General features: G+C 50.4%; 1 protein-coding gene across 1 annotated transcript in view; it reads right to left on the reverse strand.

Annotated features, from left to right (window-relative positions):
* SLC5A10 (solute carrier family 5 member 10) overlaps positions 1-15,311 on the reverse strand; it is a 59,057-nt gene extending 43,746 nt beyond the window's left edge. Inside the window, 10 exon segments of the mRNA XM_063315060.1 lie at positions 296-501; positions 3,632-3,712; positions 4,332-4,437; positions 12,559-12,663; positions 13,161-13,220; positions 13,421-13,525; positions 14,062-14,072; positions 14,075-14,117; positions 15,262-15,275; positions 15,278-15,311. Coding sequence (XP_063171130.1) covers positions 296-501; positions 3,632-3,712; positions 4,332-4,437; positions 12,559-12,663; positions 13,161-13,220; positions 13,421-13,525; positions 14,062-14,072; positions 14,075-14,117; positions 15,262-15,275; positions 15,278-15,296 — 750 coding nt within the window. The 5' untranslated portion in view covers positions 15,297-15,311.
* Between the last annotated feature and the right edge of the window lie 3,235 nt (positions 15,312-18,546).

Here is an 18,546-nt window from a genome sequence, read left to right on the forward strand (position 1 = left end):
CAGCCCCTTCTCCCACGGAAGTGGCAGTAACGCCTCCAGAGCCACTGGTCAAGCCCTGTCCCCACTCCACAAAGGCCAGAGGCCACCAAAAGAGTTAAGGACTCCACTGGGCATTCCTCTGTCCAAGCTGTCCCAGTCAAAGCACCTAAAGAGTAAGGCATCCCAGTGGTCCGAGCCCAAAAGGAAGCCGGCTGGGACCACCCACCCCAAGGACCAGTAAGACTGTTGAGACGCCGAAACGACAAACGGAACAGCTCTGGCCCTGCAGGAGGGGGCTGAGCCGCTTTGGCATCACCTGGCCGGTACACCAGTACCAAGTGGCCAAGATGGAGAGCCCCAGAGTCATGCCCGTCCAGGGCGGGTCTCCGGTGATGGGATCCCGGAAGAGATGCATTGCGTCCTGCCTGGGCAGGTGGCAAGTCATGTTGGGGACAATCTTCGACGGGGTGGCAGCTAAGTAGGCCTCCTCCAGGTTGTGGTAGCCCCCAATCTGGAGGAAGGCTACAAAAAATTAAAGCCGATGGGGCAGTGGGGAGGAGAGGACAGGAAAGGGCTAATGAACAACGGTTGTGCCAAGCAGTGACATCACTCCCCGCTGTTCTGCGTCCCTCCTAAGTCAACGGTTCCCATCTCCTCCTTTCTTGCTCCATCCCCAAGAATGGATGGAGAACCCTTGATATCAGGGCATTAGGTTTCCTATTTCCTATAGACTCAGGGTGGGGTGGGGGGAGAGGGGGGTCAGCCTCTTGTGCCAGAAAACGTTTCAAAGCAGAGGTCACGGGCAGTGGGTCCTGTTTGTAGGCGGTCTTGGGTTCAGTCCATAGAGCTGTGTTTCTCAACCTTGGCAGCTTGGAGATGTAAGGACTTCAACTCCCAGAATTCTCCAGCCAGCATGGCTGGCTGAGGAATTCTGGGAGTTGAAGTCCACCCACCTTCAAGCTGCCAAGGTTAACAAACACTGCTGTAGAGCGTCCAGTTAGAGAGTCAAACTCCAGTTAATCCTAAGCCTTGGATCTACCTCTGAATGCACCATTTAACCATGATGAGCAACTCAGGACTGTCACTGGGCCTCACCTCCTCCATCAACACCCCAGACACCCACAGTCCTTAAATAAAACATGTAAATCTGCCCAGAATTGGCTGCCTGTCCCTTTCCTGAGAACAACCTGAACTCCAGAATTGTTGGAGAAATCTGGGATCAGCTAACAGAACTCCTGGATCTGTGAGACACCTGCCGGTCATTGCAGGTCAGATCTGAGGCTGGGAAGTGGAGAGGCAAGGTTCAAGACGATGGAAGGGATCTGGCGTCGTAATGTGGGAACGTGCAGCTCCCCCAGTCTTTGTGGTGCAGGTAGAGGGTGGCATTTCCCAGCGGGCCAAGGCCAGAGGTCACTGGGGTAGGGAGGGGGCGTTGCATATCTGAATAGGCAAGACAAGCCAGTGGTTGAGCCCAAGGATCTCTTTAGACGTTGCCCTCTTCTTCAAACCGGAAATGAACCAGCTCTGGGAGGAAAACATAATTCAGCTCCAGGGGGTTGCAATTCTAGGCAAGGCAACGCTTTTCTCAGGGCTAGCAGCCTCTTTTGAGAAGAGGTCATGTTCTTGGCAAAGAACACCCCCCTCCCAAATCTGGCAACTTTTGCCCATGGCTCCTCTTCCTGAGAGAGTGAATAGTTTGCAGGAGTTTCCAAATGGGGGTAATGGCAGTAGCTGGTCACTAATCCAGGATACAGCCCACCTTGAGTTCCTTTCACACGCCCCCTCTGCAACGAACTTGCTTGGCATGTGAAAGGAGCCATAAGTGGGCCCAGTGGGTCTGCAAGAGAAGGTCAAAAAGGTCAAGAACAGGCCGTGAGAGTGCAAGTGAAGTTCTGCTTGTTTTTACGTGCATCCCAAGTAAAAAACGGGCAGAACCTTGACCACATCCTGCAGACACTCCTGAAGTTGGGAGCAGCTGGCCTTGCCCTGTCCTGGCCCACACACAGCTGCTTGACCAGCAGGCCTGGAGGCTGGAAGAGCCGATGGTGCATCTGCAGGGCACCAGTTGCAGAAAGTTGGGCTAAGATCAATCTCGACCAGAGATCTAAGAAGAAGCTTCTTGCAGCATTCCCAGACCCCCCTTGGCACCTTGCGCAACCCTTCTGAGATTCACCCCCAGCATCCACTCCCCTCACAGGCATCTGGTAGAAGCCACAGTGACCTCATGTGCACCATAATGACATCGTTTGGATGTCACTGCCCTCCCCTGTCTTCTCTGCAGCCACCCACCGCTTCCCCAGGGCACATTTGCATATACCAGAACTAGTTAATTCACCCACATTTCCCTCAAAAGATTTAACTCCCAGGAAGCTAGAGACAAAAGCTGAAAATTCAAAAAGTCCAAATTCCACCCACCCACCCCGCATGGCCTGAATTTAGGGAGAAAAAGGGCCAGTGCAGCCACATTGGAGGCATCTCAAAGGTAGATGGTGGAGAGTCACAGGAAATGGTAATATTCCAGATGCCCCTGCAGGAGGTGGGCAGGGGATCATCGAGCTCGAAGGGTACTACGAAGCCCTGGCAGGCTCAGCCTCCTGTTTACAGTCTGGGCAACAGCAGGTGCCAGCACAAGAGTTAAGACACCTGGCAGGGTTGGCCTTCATGTACCACATCCAAAGCAATTGTTTACAATGTAGAAAGAGAATAAAGTTCTTTGCAATGACTAGAAAACTGCAGAAGACTGTTGCTCTTTCCACCAAAAATGGACAGGGCTGGGGGAGAGAATGGAAATGCGGAAAAGGAACGGACAGGCCCCTCCCCTGAAAGACAAAGGTAAGTCACCTCGAGGTTGAACTCAACACCCGATGACCACATCACAAAGGCGCACTGCCGTGGCGCCCTTCCAATTTTTCTTCTGGACTTCCCTGCTGTCTTGTTTCTCAACCTTGGCCACTTTAAGATGGACGGACTTCAACTCCCAGAATTCCCCAGCCAGCATGTAGCTGGCTGGGGAATTCTGGGAGTTGAAGTCCACCCATCTTAAAGTGGCCAAGGTTGAGAAACACTGGACTAAGCCATGAACCAGGCACTTTATGAAAACAGGTAGGTGTGGAAGGAAATGAGAAAACCTATAAAATGTCCCATGGATCAGTCAAGGATCTGCAGTCAGTCCCACAATACAAAGATGTATCTTTCAGAGCAACATCATCAAACTGATGGGGGAGAAGCAGAACTGAGGGGTTCTCCTATCTTCAGCCCCCGTGGCTGAGAGTCCTCCCGGAAGTTCACTAGCACCAAGTGAAGGCCACTGATCTTCCCTGGTCATTTCCCACCAGCTATTCTGAGCTGCACGACCTCTGTCCCTGGAGATCCACCCAGCATCGTCATTTGATCTCCCTGGGAAATCCACCCCAAGTGCAGCTCTGCAAAGCTTCTCACGTGCCTGTCCAAGAGAAGCGTTGGGGTTGGTGGAGAGAAGTGAGAAGTGGCAGAAACCTCAGGTTGGTTCCTCCTGCCCAGGTTCATGCTCCCAACAGAACTCCTGCCTTTTCCCTGACCACCCACTGCACTCCCAAATTCTCCACAATGACCTCCAACTTCTCTCATCAAGCTGCAAAGGGGAGGAAGCAAAAAGCAGGTGCTGAGTCCTCACCAATTACCGTCAAGAGGATCACGCCAACAACCATGACGAGGGCTTGCAGAGCATCAGTGTAGATGACTGCCGTCAGCCCACCTGGAACAATGCAGGGTGCAACTTGGAAAGGGGTCGGGCAATGGGTTGGTTTCCCCCAAAAACCAGCAAGAACCCCATCATGAACCACCAACTGGCGCACAGAAACTCTCTTTCAAGTTGCCTTCTGGTGGCTTCATGGGCAAGTCTCAGCAGGTGGGAGCACCCGAATCTTGTCTGGAGTCTGAGCTCAGCAAGGCCAGGCCGGGTTACTAGTTAAGAGGGGACAGAGCACCGGGAGATCCCAAGGTGGTAGGTTCAGATGAGAAGGAAATGGCAAACAGCTTGCCTCTTCTTGCTTCATGGAACCTCAAAGCAACAAACCGTACTTTAGCCTAGCCTGCTTCTGTTGTGCAAATTCAGCTTATGACTCAGCTTGGGGCTGGTGAGACCTATGGCCCCATTAAAGTCCTGGAGGAGACCAGGTTAGGCTGAGCTATTCTATACATCCGTGTTTCTCAACCTTAGCCGCTTTAAGATGTCTGGACTTCAACATGCTGGCTGGGGAATTCTGGGAATTGAAGTCCAGACATCTTAAAGCGGCTAAGATTGAGGAATACTGCTATGCATGGTAGAGAAATCAGTCCGAGGTTTTGTGAATCGCCTGCCCTCTTCATCTTACCTGCAATGGTATAGACAGCAGTTACGACCAGCATCAAGACGGTGGAAAGGTAAAGATTCCAGCCGAGGCAGACCTGAATGAAGAGGGCTCCCGAGTACAAGTCTGTCTGCAAGAGAAAACCGAGCCCTGTTTTAACTTGGTTTAAGCCAATAGCCTGGGATCAGGCAGGGGAGGTAAAAGGCAACATTTGCAACATGTCTTTGCATCAGGAGTCACAAAGAGGAGGGTCAGCCCACCTGCACACACCTTTGGCACAGCCCTGCATTGAGCCTTGCATTTCTTTCCAGAGTCTAAGCCAGTGTTTCTCCACCTTGGCAGCTTGAAGATGGGTGGACTTCAACTCCCATAATTCCCCAGCCGGCAGAGCTGGCTGAGGAATTCTGGGAGTTGAAGTCCACACAGTTTCAAGCTGCCAAGGTAGAGAAGCAATGGTCTAAGCATCTCAGAGTTCATTAGGAAATTCTTTGCTCCTGAGCCCTGACACCTAGAAATTTGTTTCGGGGGAACACTTCAGCTCAGGAATTCCACCGCAGTCCTGTGAAGCAGCAGGCATCGTCTATGCAAAATGCCTTCCATCTGTGCTTGAGCCCAGTACTTCAGGGCTGTGCCCTTGCCCAATGCTGCTCGTCAACAAGACTCAAGGGGCAAAAAATCCTGGGCAAGATTTTGCGACACGTCCCTCATAAGCTGCCTTGTGGGGAGGCACACCCAGCTGGTACAGGGAACCCAAGAAAGTTTGTCCAACAAAAACACACCAGCTCCAAACTCCAGAGAGCTTCAGACATGAGGACGCAGGAATGCCAAGACAGCACTTCGCCTGGCAGCCTGTAATTAACTGGCGGAACTCACCACCGTGAGACATAATCAACAGCTCAGATGGCTTTCAGAGGAGACAATGCAAACACAAGGCAAGGGCGTTGCTCTACTAATGGTTTATTAAGCAGGATGGTTAAGAATTGAAGCTCCCTGCTCAGCGTCAGTCTGGGAGTCCACCGGAATCCCAGGGAGCATCTCAGCTGATTTCCGGAATGGAGGGGAGGGGAGGAAGAAAGCAAATCCCTCCATCTTTTTTCTTCTTCTTCATCATCATCATCATCATCATCATTATATACACAACCACATGAAATCACAGCTGCCAGTTCTATAGGTGGTGTTGGCCTTCATTTTGCACTGAGTCCTTCCCAAGAACCTTGGACATCATAATGTGTCAGTGTAGGATATGCACGGATCTGGCCGTGTGGCGTTTTGTCATCGACGGATGGAAATTTTGTCCACGCGCAGATTTTCTACGTGCCGTCCGAGGCTTAGCTGCCCAAGGCTTTTTGGAATGGTGCCCAGTGTGCTGATAGTTACTGGGACCACCATGGCTGGTTTACTATTAGTATTACCATTAATATTACTATTACTATTTTTATATGCCAGCTGCATAAAAGAACCCATGGAGTGCTAATCAAGTATTTTATCTTCCCACATCCAGGCAGCTATGGACAAGGTCCAGGGCAGTGACCTGGCTTGCACGTTGCGCCAAGTCCTCATTGGCCTCCCCATCTTTATTGACCAAACCGGAACTCAGGGGTTCACACAACACCCGATGCCACAAACCGTGGTTGACAAATCATTGTTCAGAAGAGGGGGAAACCAAGAGAGCAAGTGATAGCTAAGTGGGCCCCATAAAGCCAGCCAGCCCTTTCCCCAGGACTGAGCCACAGAAGCGGCCAGGCTGGGCAGCCGCGGGGCACCGTTTTCAGGGGTGCCTGATGGGGGCTCTGGGCTCGAGGCCCCCCGGTGTGGAGGGTGCTGGCTCTTCTCCATTCCTGCTGGCTCAGCAAACCCCTCCTGGCCTCCGCGGCCTCCCAGGCAAAGGTGGAAGGTGGCAGGCGGCAGGCGGGCGATGCCCAGCGTGTTCGCTCTTCCAGCTGGAACAGATTTCTCCCCCTGGCACCTGCCCCGCCCTGGAGTCAGCTGCCAAGTCCTTCCTGCATGCTCGGCTCCAGAGCCAGCTCCACACCAGCCCACCGAAAATGGCTCTCCAGGGCCCTTTCCCAGCCTCGCAGTGGCTCCATTCGGTGCGCTGCCCCACAAAGCCCGCTCAGCCCTACTTCACGGGTGCGGCGGAGCGTTTTGTTGATGGGCAAAGAGTCTTCTCCAGACTGTCGGCTTTCCACTTGCAGTAGACCGGCACTTCCTTCTGAGCAAAGGCCAGCCCCAGAGAGCCCTCCTGGTGCAGGGTCGAAGGGCTGCTTCCTTTAAAAAACAGGCAAACGGCCGGCCATGTGCCACGTTCGGTTGCTGGCCGTTCCGCACCTTAATTCTGCATTGTGGTGGGAAGGGGCACCTGCTGTCCTCAAGCTGAGTTTCTGGGGAGCACCTTATCATTTCAGAAACCTCTACGGCATTTCTTCGGGGTCCCCTAACTAAATTCTGCTGCTGCAGCCCTTCCTGAGTGGGGCTTTGGGACCCAGTCCTTTCGCCGGTCTGTTTCTGCCCTTGTTCCAGATTCCTTCCCTTTTTTGCCTGGACCAGTGTTTCTCAACCTTGGCCACTTTAAGATGGGTAGACTTCAACTCCCAGAATTCCCCGGCCAGCCATTCCCCATGCTTTCTGGGAGTTGAAGTCCACCCATCTTAAAGTGGCCAAGGTTGAGAAACACTGTCCTGGACATTATTCCCAGGCTGTGATAAACAGAAGGGAGTTTTATATTTTGCTCCTTCACTGAGCACCAATTCAAATGAGACCCAACAGCACTCTGCAGACCCCAGAGGGCTCTGCCAGGTCTGCAGGAGCTCTGAGATTTGCAAAAAAAAAAGTGGGTGAGGAGAAGAACTCCGCCCGCCCATCCTTGCTCCGTGGGAACGGAATCCCCGTGACTTTTTGGAGGAGCAAAGCGTGCTGGACACGGGCGGGGCTGCCTGGCAGGTTGCCCAAGCTGTGCACGAGGCCTCCGCATAAATGCCAGCTCTGGTTTTGTTCCAAGCACCCGCATGGCTTCCCAATTCGTGCACACTTCCATCAAAGCCCACTTGCGTTTCCAGAGCACCCTCAGACCATCCGCGAGATGCGCAGAGCAGCCTTTGCCCAGTTGCCGGGGCTCCAGCGCCTTTGGACACAGCCACGTCCCTCTTCCCCTGAAGGTCCACCCAGGGCTGAGAAGAGCGCAGGAGGCCTCCAGCAACCGCTCCTGGCCCCCGTACTTGTGGGAAAGAGCCAAGGCTTTCTCCGCCTTCTCAGGTCTGTTGGGGTCACAGTCCCAGCTGACATTTTTTGGTTCAGGAAGGTGGCTTTTTCCAGTGAGCCTCTCTGGTGGACTGTTGTCCCAAAGAGGTGGCCAGTCAGATCCTGGGTTTGCTGGCTCCCTGTGGGTGATGCCCAAAGTTCCCAGTTGAAGAGTTGCTTTAGTTCCCCAAGGTCCACCACACGGGACAGAGCCAGGAAGTCTCCGCTGTAGGGCAGAGCTAGCCATGGGACCCTCCCCAGGAAAGCCCTTTGGTCAGCAGGCAGACTAACAAATAAAAAGGGGTCCTCTGAAAAAGTGGTCCCATTGTTGTCTCCGAGCCTGAGAAGAGATCCCTCGACCCCAGCAAGGAAGCCAACCCTCCTTGTCCTCAGTGGCCCCAATCAGCTCTGCCGAGAGCTGGTGGCCAACGGCAGGTGATGGCCACCCCTCTCCCGGCCTTCGCCCAACCCTTTTGATCTTGCCCCTTTCTCAAACTGGAGAGGCAGCCAGCCAGCAGCAGCTTCATTAGATGCTGGCAGCTCGACAAGGAAAGGAATGTTCTGTAATTACTGCAAAGGGGTGGAGGTGCCCGCTCAGGAGCTGGCAGCGGCTGCACCCCACTTAAAAACACACACGGGGCATTTCTTGCCTTGAAAGGCCCAAGCCCGGAGTCCTTCCAGCTTCCTCTTGCAAGTTTAATTTATCTCGGCCTGATGGGAGGGAAAACAGGACTCCAGTGTGCTGAGAGGAGGTCCAAATACAACCCATGCCACCTTCTTCTTCAAAAAGAGAAGAAGAAATTCCAAAAGGGGAGTCTTGGCCCATTCACAAAACAAAAGCTGCTGCAGCAACAGCAGCAGCTGGGAAACCCTTTGATCTCAGCGGCTCCTGGAAGGGAGGAGAGCAGATCAATGAAAATCTTCGGCTGCAACTGTGTTTCAAGCAGAAGCACCAAAGAGCCTTTGGCATCTCAAGAATAACCCATTTATTATGGAGCAATCTGGTCACGAAACCCGGAGGGTGTTGGCAGCCCCTTTGGTGTTCAGCCTGATAATCGGAGCAACATTTCTGAGCCGTGAAACAAGCAGAGGAAATGGAGGGTCCCTGTGGACTGCCTCAAAGGGAGCCTTAAACTGAAACGGGTGTTGCCCGTCTCCTGCTTTTTCCATCATCCGGATTTTTAAAAATCTCAAACCTTTATGTGCCTCTGTGGAGCTCAAAGCAGGGGCCAAGGGGTCACCTTCAGCTGGGACCATCGCTGGGGCAGCTGCGCAAGGCGAATTTTGCTGCTCCCAATCCAGTGGCCCTGATGGGTTTTGCAATGCCAGCCTCGGCCCCGCCAAGACGCAGAGAGTTAATGGGATAATATTAAATTGTGCATAACAGGATAATAGCCACATGCGAGATCCCCAGCCTGGATCAGCTGCCCCACTTCCCCAAGCATCTGGCTTGTCTGCAGACGTTCACCCTGATCATTTGCTGTCAACGCAATCACCCCATTCCACGGGAAGAGGGTTGGGCACTTTGAGCTCCTGGGCCAAACTGGCCACTCCAGGGAGTGACTCAGGACTGTTCCAAAGCAATTAATAATGGGGTGGGCAGGCAATTCCCTTCTTGGGGAAGCTAAAACAAGCATCTGTTTGGGTACAGAAAAGACGCATGCAGGGAGTGAGGATGTTACCCCAGGACGAGTTCAAGCATCACTCTTAGGCAGCCTTTCTCAAGCTTTTGACCCCGGAGGAGCCCTTGAAATATCTTTCAGGCCTCAGGGAAGGAACCCCTGCACATTCAGGCTCCAAGATAGGCCAGAAGTTGCAAAATTGTGATATTTGTTTCATGGGTCGGCCTGTAGATATGCACTAACAGTGTTCTTAAACTGAAAATAATGAAACTTGCCTCTTTAATGTGAAGTTGCCCGGAACTGAAATAATTTTTTAAATAAATCGTGACCTCTCATGGAACCCAAGGGTGCCACGGAACCCTGGTGGAGAAACCCTGCTCTTAGGTGTGACTAGAAGGCCCAGGTCATAGCAAAAGTCTAAACACGCCTGGTGGAATCTGTGCCTAAACAAGAACAAAGCGGGGAAGTTCAGGTTTTGCTATATCCTCCGTTGTTGTTAGAGAGAGGAATTCGTCGACCCAAATGGGAGTGAAGAGAGGCAGCGCCTGAATCAAACAGTGAATAATTGTTCTTATTTCCTGCCCGGTTTTCTAAAAAAAACTTCCCACTGAGCTAATCATCAGTTATCATCTATGGTCCTTCCCTGGCCAATTACATCTTTACAGAAATTACCTTATTATAGCCAACATCATCGCCAAGCCTTTTCGCATTCAATTAATGAAACACGCCGTTGTGCATCGCCCAACCCTGACAAAGGCGTTTTTCCCCAGCCTTCCAACTCAGCAATTTCCCTCCGCCGGGTGCACAAAATGCAGCAGTCCCTTTCAAGGTCCTCTTCAGAAACCCTGAGTTTGTCCTACCAAATCTTTCCCAACCTTCAGCTTGAAAGATGCTGTTGCACCTCATCTACCCTCAGCATCAAAGGCTTCGTTCAGAGATAAAGCACAAAGGATAAGAAAGGTGCAAGTTCACTATTGCCATGTGGATGATGATGATGATGATGATGATGATGATGATGATGATGATGATAATAATAATAATAATAATAATCAACAGCAGCAGCAGCAGCAGCAGCATTGGCTGATTATGTAAAAGACAGCCAAGAACAAGAACAGATGCAAGCTAAAAATTGGAACTTACTGAATGTACAGGAAACAAATCGTGAATATTGAAATAATGCAATAAAAACACGAACAGAATGCTGGCAAGGAAAAGCATTACATGGTCAATTTCTAGAAAAGATCGAGGGGAAAGTGGATGAAGATAAAACCTGGTAATGGCTTACCACTGGAACATTAGGAAAGGAAACCGAGGGCTTGATTTTGGCTGCTCAAGAGCAAGCTATTCGAACTGATGCAGTCAAGGCCAGAACCGAAAAATCATCAAATGATTCAAAGAGCAGATTGTGCAAAGAAACAGAAGAAACGGCAGATCATATACTCAGCTCGTGCAAGAAGATCGCACAAACTGACCATAAACAACGACATGACACAAAATGCCAACATGATTCTCTGGAACATCTGTAAAAATTAGCATGTACCAGTAATGAAAAATTGGTGGGAACATACAGTTGAAAAAGGGGTCAAAAATGAGCAGGTTAAAATACGGTGGGATTTCCAAATACAAATGGATAAAGTCTTAGCATGTAACACACCAGATTTAACCGTGGCTGAAAAGAAGAAAGTGCGGATAATTGATGTGGCAATACCAGGCGATAGTAGAACAGAAGACGAAGAATTGGAGAAAGTCACCAAGTATCAAGATCTGAAAATTGAAGTTGAGAGATTATGGCATAAACCAGCCGTGGTGGTCCCAGAGGTTATCGGCACACTGGGTGCCCTTCCAAAAAGCCTTGGATGGCACTTAGAAAATCTGCGCATGGACATTTCCATCTGTCAGTTACAAAAGGCCCCCCTGCTTGGATCCGCACATGTACTATGCCGATCCATTACAACGTCCGAGGTTCTGGGGAAGAACTTGGTGCAAATGAAGGCCAACACCAGCTAAAGAATTGGCAGCTGTGATTTCACATGGTTGTGTATACAACAACAACAACAACAATTTGTTGTTGCTATAAAAAACCATCCTTCTCCAGGAGAACAGCCTTTCTGGATGAATCTGAGGATCTTTCTACACCAGCCCAACCTGACAATCTCCCAATGTGTTGGGATCTCAGCTCTCCATGCCCCAGCCCATTTTCACTGCCCCGTTCCCAGGAGTCTCCAGAAAACCCACAAGTGGAGGCTTGCAAAAACAATTGCTCTCTCTCTCCCCAAAACTGTGTGCCATCTAGAAGATATACTGCCACTGAATAGGGGGTTCTGTTGTAGCCAGCAGCCATCACTAGCATTCTGTCTTTTCCAGTATTGCACAGCACAAGATCCAAAATCCTTTCTGACATACTAAAGTCACAATAAACTCCATGCAGGACAGGCATTTTTTTAAAGATATGAAGAACTTATAAAGAGAAATCCTCACCTTTGCTATTGAGGGACATGTGAAGCATGGGGCTTCATCCTGGCGCTTTGGCCCAGTGGCACAGGAAATGCTTTACTTCTTAAGAATGGAGACTCCACTGCAGAAAAGCTAGGGGTGCTAGGGGCAGGGGAGAGAAAGCCTGGGTCTCAAGAAGCTGGGGAAGCCGGAAGCCATCCAGGCCACTGATGAATCCAGGAATCCAAAGCAGGCGCTTTGATGGTTGATGGCTGGTGGTAACATGGTCAACAGCGCCCCCTGCTGGGCAAAGGCCTGAGCACAGCCCCAGGGACCGAGTGAGGCTGCCTTGCCTGCTTTAAAGCAGCAGATGCCTTTTCTCTGCTGGGCATCGGGGCATTCAAACGCTGCCCTTGGGTTCCCGCAGGGACCTTCTTTAAAGGGGTCCACATCCTCTGCAAGGGTTCAAAAGCCACTTGCGGGAAACCAGTTCAGGATCCAGCAAAACCAACCGTATCCTTTTTGGTCGCCAGAGGCCCGAGAGAGAGAAAGGAAAAGAAGGTTGGGGGGGGGGCAGAACAGCATCCTGAGCAAATATCCCAGTCAGGACCCTCCCTGATTCATGAAGGGGCGGGGGCAGGGGGAAGCCTATTCAGCATTGCAAGATTCTGTTACTATAACTTTATAATAAAAGTAGCATTGATCTGCATGACTGTGGTTTCCTAGTCTGGCATCCATGCTATTTAAATCAAGACCCACCCCTAACCATTTCTGCTCCATCATCATTGCTGTGTTTTTTAGCAGCCTCTTCTGAGTGAGAAACCAGCTCTCCCACCTGGCCTGGGAGGTGGTTAACTCCCGCCGGACCCCCTCCCGGGCTGCCGTCCCCACCAGTCAGGCTAAGAAAAGGGGGCTTAGTCTACAGATGCTGTGGAAGGGGTCCCCCAGGGACCATTCACTGATATCTTGGTGAAGATGGAGAGCAGGAGAGACAATAGGGACAGGCCAATCCGAATCCTCTCCCCTCCAAAGCATCTCTGGAGGTACTCCAGCATGGTGATGATCTGCGGGGAAGGAAGGGTCAGCCTCCAGTGTTACTCAACCTGTGGAAGTTTACGATGGGTGGACTTCAACATGGAGGGCTGGGGAATTCTGGGAGTCAAAGTTCACCCGTCTTAAAGTTCCCCAGGTTGAGAAACACTGCTCTAGACTGTCTGCAGGAAACTGAAGCAGTGGGTTGGATGGGAAACCTGAGGTGGGATGGATGGAGCTAAAGGATGAAGATGGACAGCTTAGGATGGACAGCCTAGGACCAGATTGATCCACCAGATTTAGGATGGACAGAGTAGGACCAGATTGACCTACCACCGCAAAGGTTGGCTTGGTTGCAGAATTAACGTGTTCTGGGAACCTAGTACTTAAGATCTGCAAAGCAGGGCTGAGCGGGATGCATCAACCTGTCAAGGGTGGCTTCTTTGTCAAACCCTGGCTAAAGAAGCCACAATTTAGCTCACGCAGATGCAGGAATGAAGGGCAGTCACCCAGGCCAACCGGTACTCACCTCGGAAGACAGGTAGACTGGGACGAAGACCCAGGCCAATGCCAGGAGGATGTACGTGGCCTAAAAGGTGCCGAGAACCAGAGAGGAACCATCAGCAGAAAACGGCTAATCCTAATGATCAACCTCAGGCAGTTCCACCCTCCTTCCAAGCCACACCGGCAGGTTGGACTCCAGCCCACCCATGGGAAGCAGCTCTGACGGGGGATGGGGGCTCAAAGCCAGGTCTGGGCCAGAGCCAAGCAGCCAGCGTCACCCCTTACATTCCATTCGAAGCCAGCCACGGCGATGCCCCCCGAGGCTCCGCTACCAGCCAGCCCGATGAAGAGGCCGGACCCCTCACTGCTGGCAAAGAGCAAGGCTCCAATCTGCAAAGCCAAAAGAGCGGGGTTGGCGCAGCAGCTCAACACCCCCAAACGACGACAGTGAGGAAGCCCTTCGTTCGCGATCGTTATTATTTGTTCGGCAAGCAAGCTGCCCCGAGCATCCAAGCGTCACCAGCTGACCCACAACGTATTAAGACAATACAGCAAGTAGGAAACTGTGACCCTTGGTCTTAATAGTTAATTTAATTGGTTTTATAATATCTGTAGATCATTGGTTTCACCCAGAGTCATCTTGTGTGAGAGGGGCAGCCACGTAAATTTGGATGGATGAATGGATAGATGGATAGATAGAAACAGCAACAAATCTATAGCTATATTCCTTGCAAGAAACCAGGAGTCTGGGGGGAGGGTGCCTTTTCCAACAAACAAATTTTATTCAATTTTTTTTATTTATTAAAATAAAATTTGCTAGTCAGAAAAGGCACCCCGACTCCTGATTTTTTGCAATCGTAGACTAATGCAGCTCTCCTCCTGCGACATCTATATTTCTTGCATTACACCTGGTTGAAATTACTCACCGGCCACCAGCCAGAAAGTGACTACGCACGGTGTTCCTGCTTGCCCGGCATGACGACTGCAAAGGGTAAGAAAGACCTGAGCCAGGGAAGGGGCGAGATTTATTAAACCCTGCTTGGATTGCAAGCAACGTCTTTTCCATCTCCCTCCTTTTTTCCTGCTGGTGTGGCAGGTCAACAGCTCTGCATCACCTCCATCAATAAATACACGTCCTGCTTTCCAAACACTTGGCTGAATCCCTAGTTTGCATGCATGCATGCATGCGTGTACACGCACACACACACATACTGTGTATGTGTGTGTGTCTGTGTGTGTATATATATATATGTATATTTATTATGCTTTTATTATTTCTTTAAGGGCCCCTATTTTATCTTGCTGATTTTGTTGTTTATTAGATCATTTTAGTCTGGGCTGTCTGATTTCACGTTTTTAGCTGTTTTTATGTTTTTTCTGGTTTTGTATACCGCCCAGAGTCCATCAGAGTTGGGCGGCCAATAAATTTAAGCACATACTTTTAAATAAATAAATGAATAACTTCATTGAACTGTACTTCATATAATGTATTAGTTGGCTCGTTGCCCCAAGATAGTTGTAGGCTTTCTTTAAACATTTACAGCAGACTGGCTGAGCATGTAAATGGAACATCAGCATATCGAGGCAGGAGAGCTCCAAATTCTCCATGCAGAAGCACAATGGGAAAGAGGATTTAGTCTTCACATCCCAGAAACATCTGTCTAGCCCCTGGGGGATGTGAGTGTAGACAGATGGGATTTCCGAATGCCCCACATAAAACAGACCCCCACTTTAGAAGTACACTTGATTGCCCCAGCATCCAGCTTGATTGCCCCAGCATCCACTGAATTCCGAATCACCCAAATCGCCCATTTGCTAAATGACATATTAACGACATTCAATAAATTATATTATTACCCAAGGCCACCAGCTAGGTCTTTTCTCTCCATCTCCATCTCTCTCTCTCTCCTCCCCCCTTTAAAAAAAAATAGGGTGCAAGCTAGCTCTAATTAAAGAGAAACCTGATCTCTGGCATTTTCTTTCTCAATCCCAGGATTAAAACTGCCGCTTTGAAAGGAGGGGATGCCTTGGAGCTGGAGCATTCACAAAGCAACTGCAGCTCCTGTCGATTAATACACACTCAGAGCGAATTCAGGGTGGTCCGCTCCAATACGCGGCTGCCGTACCCATACGCCAACGCCAAGTTCAAAAGGAAATACATCACCACCACCACCACATCAGGAATGCCGAACTGCGGCTGAGGAGCAGGCGTTTCTGCACGGGAATTGTTCTCCATGGACGCTGTGTCTCGGCCCGAAAGAGAGGAAGCCCACCCTGGCTTCGTTCTCGCTGCTTCGGAGCCAAAGGGAATTGATCATTAAACCACCAAGGGCTGGGACAGACGCCCCCGTGGCGCAGAGGCTGCCTGCTTTTCCGATAAAACAGCCTCAGGTTTGACCTGGGTGGTTTGGAGGGCACAGATGACTTGCCGCCTCCTATGCTGAGAAGCCCAAGGTGGCCCAGCTTCCATTCATGCTTGGATGCCTCAGGATAACTTTCCTCCAGCTGCTATGGAAAGACTGGGGGCTACACCCTCCAGGACAATCCCGCTGGCTGGAGTGAAGCTCCCCAAGCTTTCAGAAGACACTGGGGGGCCCTGGGAGAAATCCTGACACCTGAACCAAGTCTGGCTTCTTTATCTGGCAACGTAATGGTACGTGAGAGACTTTGAGAGATGGGAGGAGAGATGCTGCCCAGGGAATGGCCAGATAAGAGAGGGCAGAGCCCTCAGCTGCATAATGGGTGGAGCAAGAGGCCCTCCCTAGCTTCTCAGGCTGTAAAGGATAATGAGTGCGGGGGAGAGAATTGTACTTTCAGATTCTGTTACTTACAAGAAAGTAGAAGTGGCTCATCTGGTCATTTTTCCTGTCTGGTCTACTGGGGAAGGCCGACATCAATCTTGCAAGTCTGAAAGGACAAATCTCTCACCGCCTCCTTTAGGAAGGAGTAGGGAAGACTAAGATCATGCTACCTCTGAATGGTGGCATATTGGATTGATTATAATTGCACTGAGTTTGTTTCTAATCTTATTAATACTGCAAAGCAGTGTTTCTTGACTTTGGCTACTTGAAGAGGTCAGAACTTCAACTCCCAGAATTCCCATGCTGGCTGGGGAATCCTGGGAGTTGAAGTCCTGACCTCTTAAAGTTGCTAAGATTGAGAAACACTGCTGTAAAGTTTCAAAAAAAAAAAAAGACATGGCCAGTGAGGAACAGCTGACCTTTTCACAGGGTGCACGTTTGCCACATGAGATCCATTCCTTTCATTTTAGACACCACAAAGCCCCATTTCAGCCCAATCTTATAATTCCTCCTTTTCCCTGGCAGCTGCCTTGTCCACCTCTCTTACAAACATTGACACTTCTTGTTCATGCATTAACCTTTCCATTGGCTTGCGGCTTTCTTTAGTAAGCAGTTCTGCTGAAGTCTAACCTGGAGGGCCGAACGTTGCACCTCCTTTCATCCGAGACACACACAAGGGACAACCCATTCCAACCCCGCACCCTCGGGAGGCGATTTCACAGGTATTAAGACGCCCCAAACATCTGGCTCAACAGATGTTAAGTAACATTGGAGGAGAAACTGCAGCTTGAAAGCAAAGGTGTGGAATTTCAGAGGATGCAAATGAAGTCCATGAAGTGTTCATCAGAGAATAAAGATCTTTTACAACGAGAGCTGTTTTCCTTAGAACCGGTTTCACTGAATTCTGAATTCTTACAAGATCCTCAGAAACGGTGCCAGCGTAAAACTATTTAGGCCTGTGGACTTACTTCATTCCCACACTTCTGCATGGCATAGCAGCTACATTCCCTCTTTTGCGCAAAACCTTGCCAACGGAAATCCACCAGCTTTCCACCCAGATTTGTGATTCTTCAACTGCCCCGGCACTGGGGCGCCCCGAGTGTCACCTTCCCTACTGCTTTGCTATTTTAGCCAGACAGTTAAAGTGCTTGCGTTTTCAGAAAACCAACATTCAGTCCCTAATATAGACCAAGCACGTAAGCCTGAAATTCAACCATTTTTGGATCGAACTGATACAAACTGGGGACGTGTTTATTTCCTCCTTCAAGGCACAACAAAATCAGGGGGTCTCTAGGAGGAAGTTCCCGCTATTGTTTTCATGGGGTCTTTGAAACTCCTGCAGAGCATCAGACGTCTCGTTTTCCATCTTGCACCGAGAAAGGATCAGCAAGCAAAGGAGCCCCCCACCACTCAGTGTGCCGGATTACAATTTTCACCATTGCTGGGCTTAATGGCAGTGACCCCATCAGACAGAAGGGGTGGTACATAGCTGAACCCCCAATTTCTCCTGTCGTTTTCTCTACCACTGAGGCGTCAACACGCCCACCTCACTCGCAGCACTTTGCTTGCTGAGATCTGCCACGGCTGGCTAAGTGAAGTCAGAGCGGATTAGTTCTTGGATGGGAGGCCACCAAGAGACTCAAGGGCTGTGGGCAAGGTTGGAAAGGCAGAAGAAACGTTCCAGAAAAACCGGAAACGGCAAACCATTCCTGTACGGCCGGCAAGAAAATTGCATGGACGCATCGGTCCTGAATTCAACAGGTCGTGCTGGCGTCAAAGAAAGAGCAAGGAATTTACTAGATGTTATAACTATTTCGGTTTTTCACCCCCGCATGTTTTTCTCTCCCCCTGGACCCCGCTAAGGAAACACCTCCCCAAACAGACACCAAGAAAGGACAACAATTGAACAAACACTTCCTAAGAAGCTCACGCAAAACCAGAATCGTTTATTTGTGGCAGAAAATAAATACCAGTGCACGTTCCTTATGTTTTTCCTAGAAAAGCATGGTTGCAAAAATGTCACGGAACTGCATACGATGGGGCGGCTTTCTTTTTGGCTGGTCCCGGATGCAAACTCTGTACCAGTGTTTCTCCACCGGGGCACTTTAAGATGGGTGGACTTCAACTCCCAGAATTCCCCAGCCAGCTGTGCTGTGCTGGCTGGGGAATTCTGGGAGTTGAAGTCCACCCATCTTAAAGTGCCCCGGTGGAGAAACACTGTTTTGTACCGTCACTGCTGCTCATATAACAATGCTTTAAAGCACTTGAAAGCAAGCTGGGAGGAGCAGGGGGGAACATTATGCCCTGAACGGGCAACCTTTTCCTCCAATGCGCAGGGGAACATCCCGTGCGCGGGTCTCACAGAAAATACACAGTTGCACATGAGCGACGGAAGTGGATGGAAGCGGCTGGTTTCACGCGACAAGTGCCCAAGCCCGACATCGGCGCCTTCGTCCTAAGCTCTAGAGAGTGCAAGGCTCTTAGTATTTACTGGGACGAAAAAGGTTACGAACGAGGGCTCCGTTCCAGCTCTGGATCTGCGTTCAGAATAAATGCCCCAGAGGTAGTTCCTCCTGCCCTCAAGACCCCCACCTCTGCCCCCCCCAAGAG

The sequence above is a fragment of the Candoia aspera genome, chromosome 14 (assembly GCF_035149785.1).
Source record: "Candoia aspera isolate rCanAsp1 chromosome 14, rCanAsp1.hap2, whole genome shotgun sequence".
Classification (NCBI taxonomy): domain Eukaryota; kingdom Metazoa; phylum Chordata; class Lepidosauria; order Squamata; family Boidae; genus Candoia; species Candoia aspera.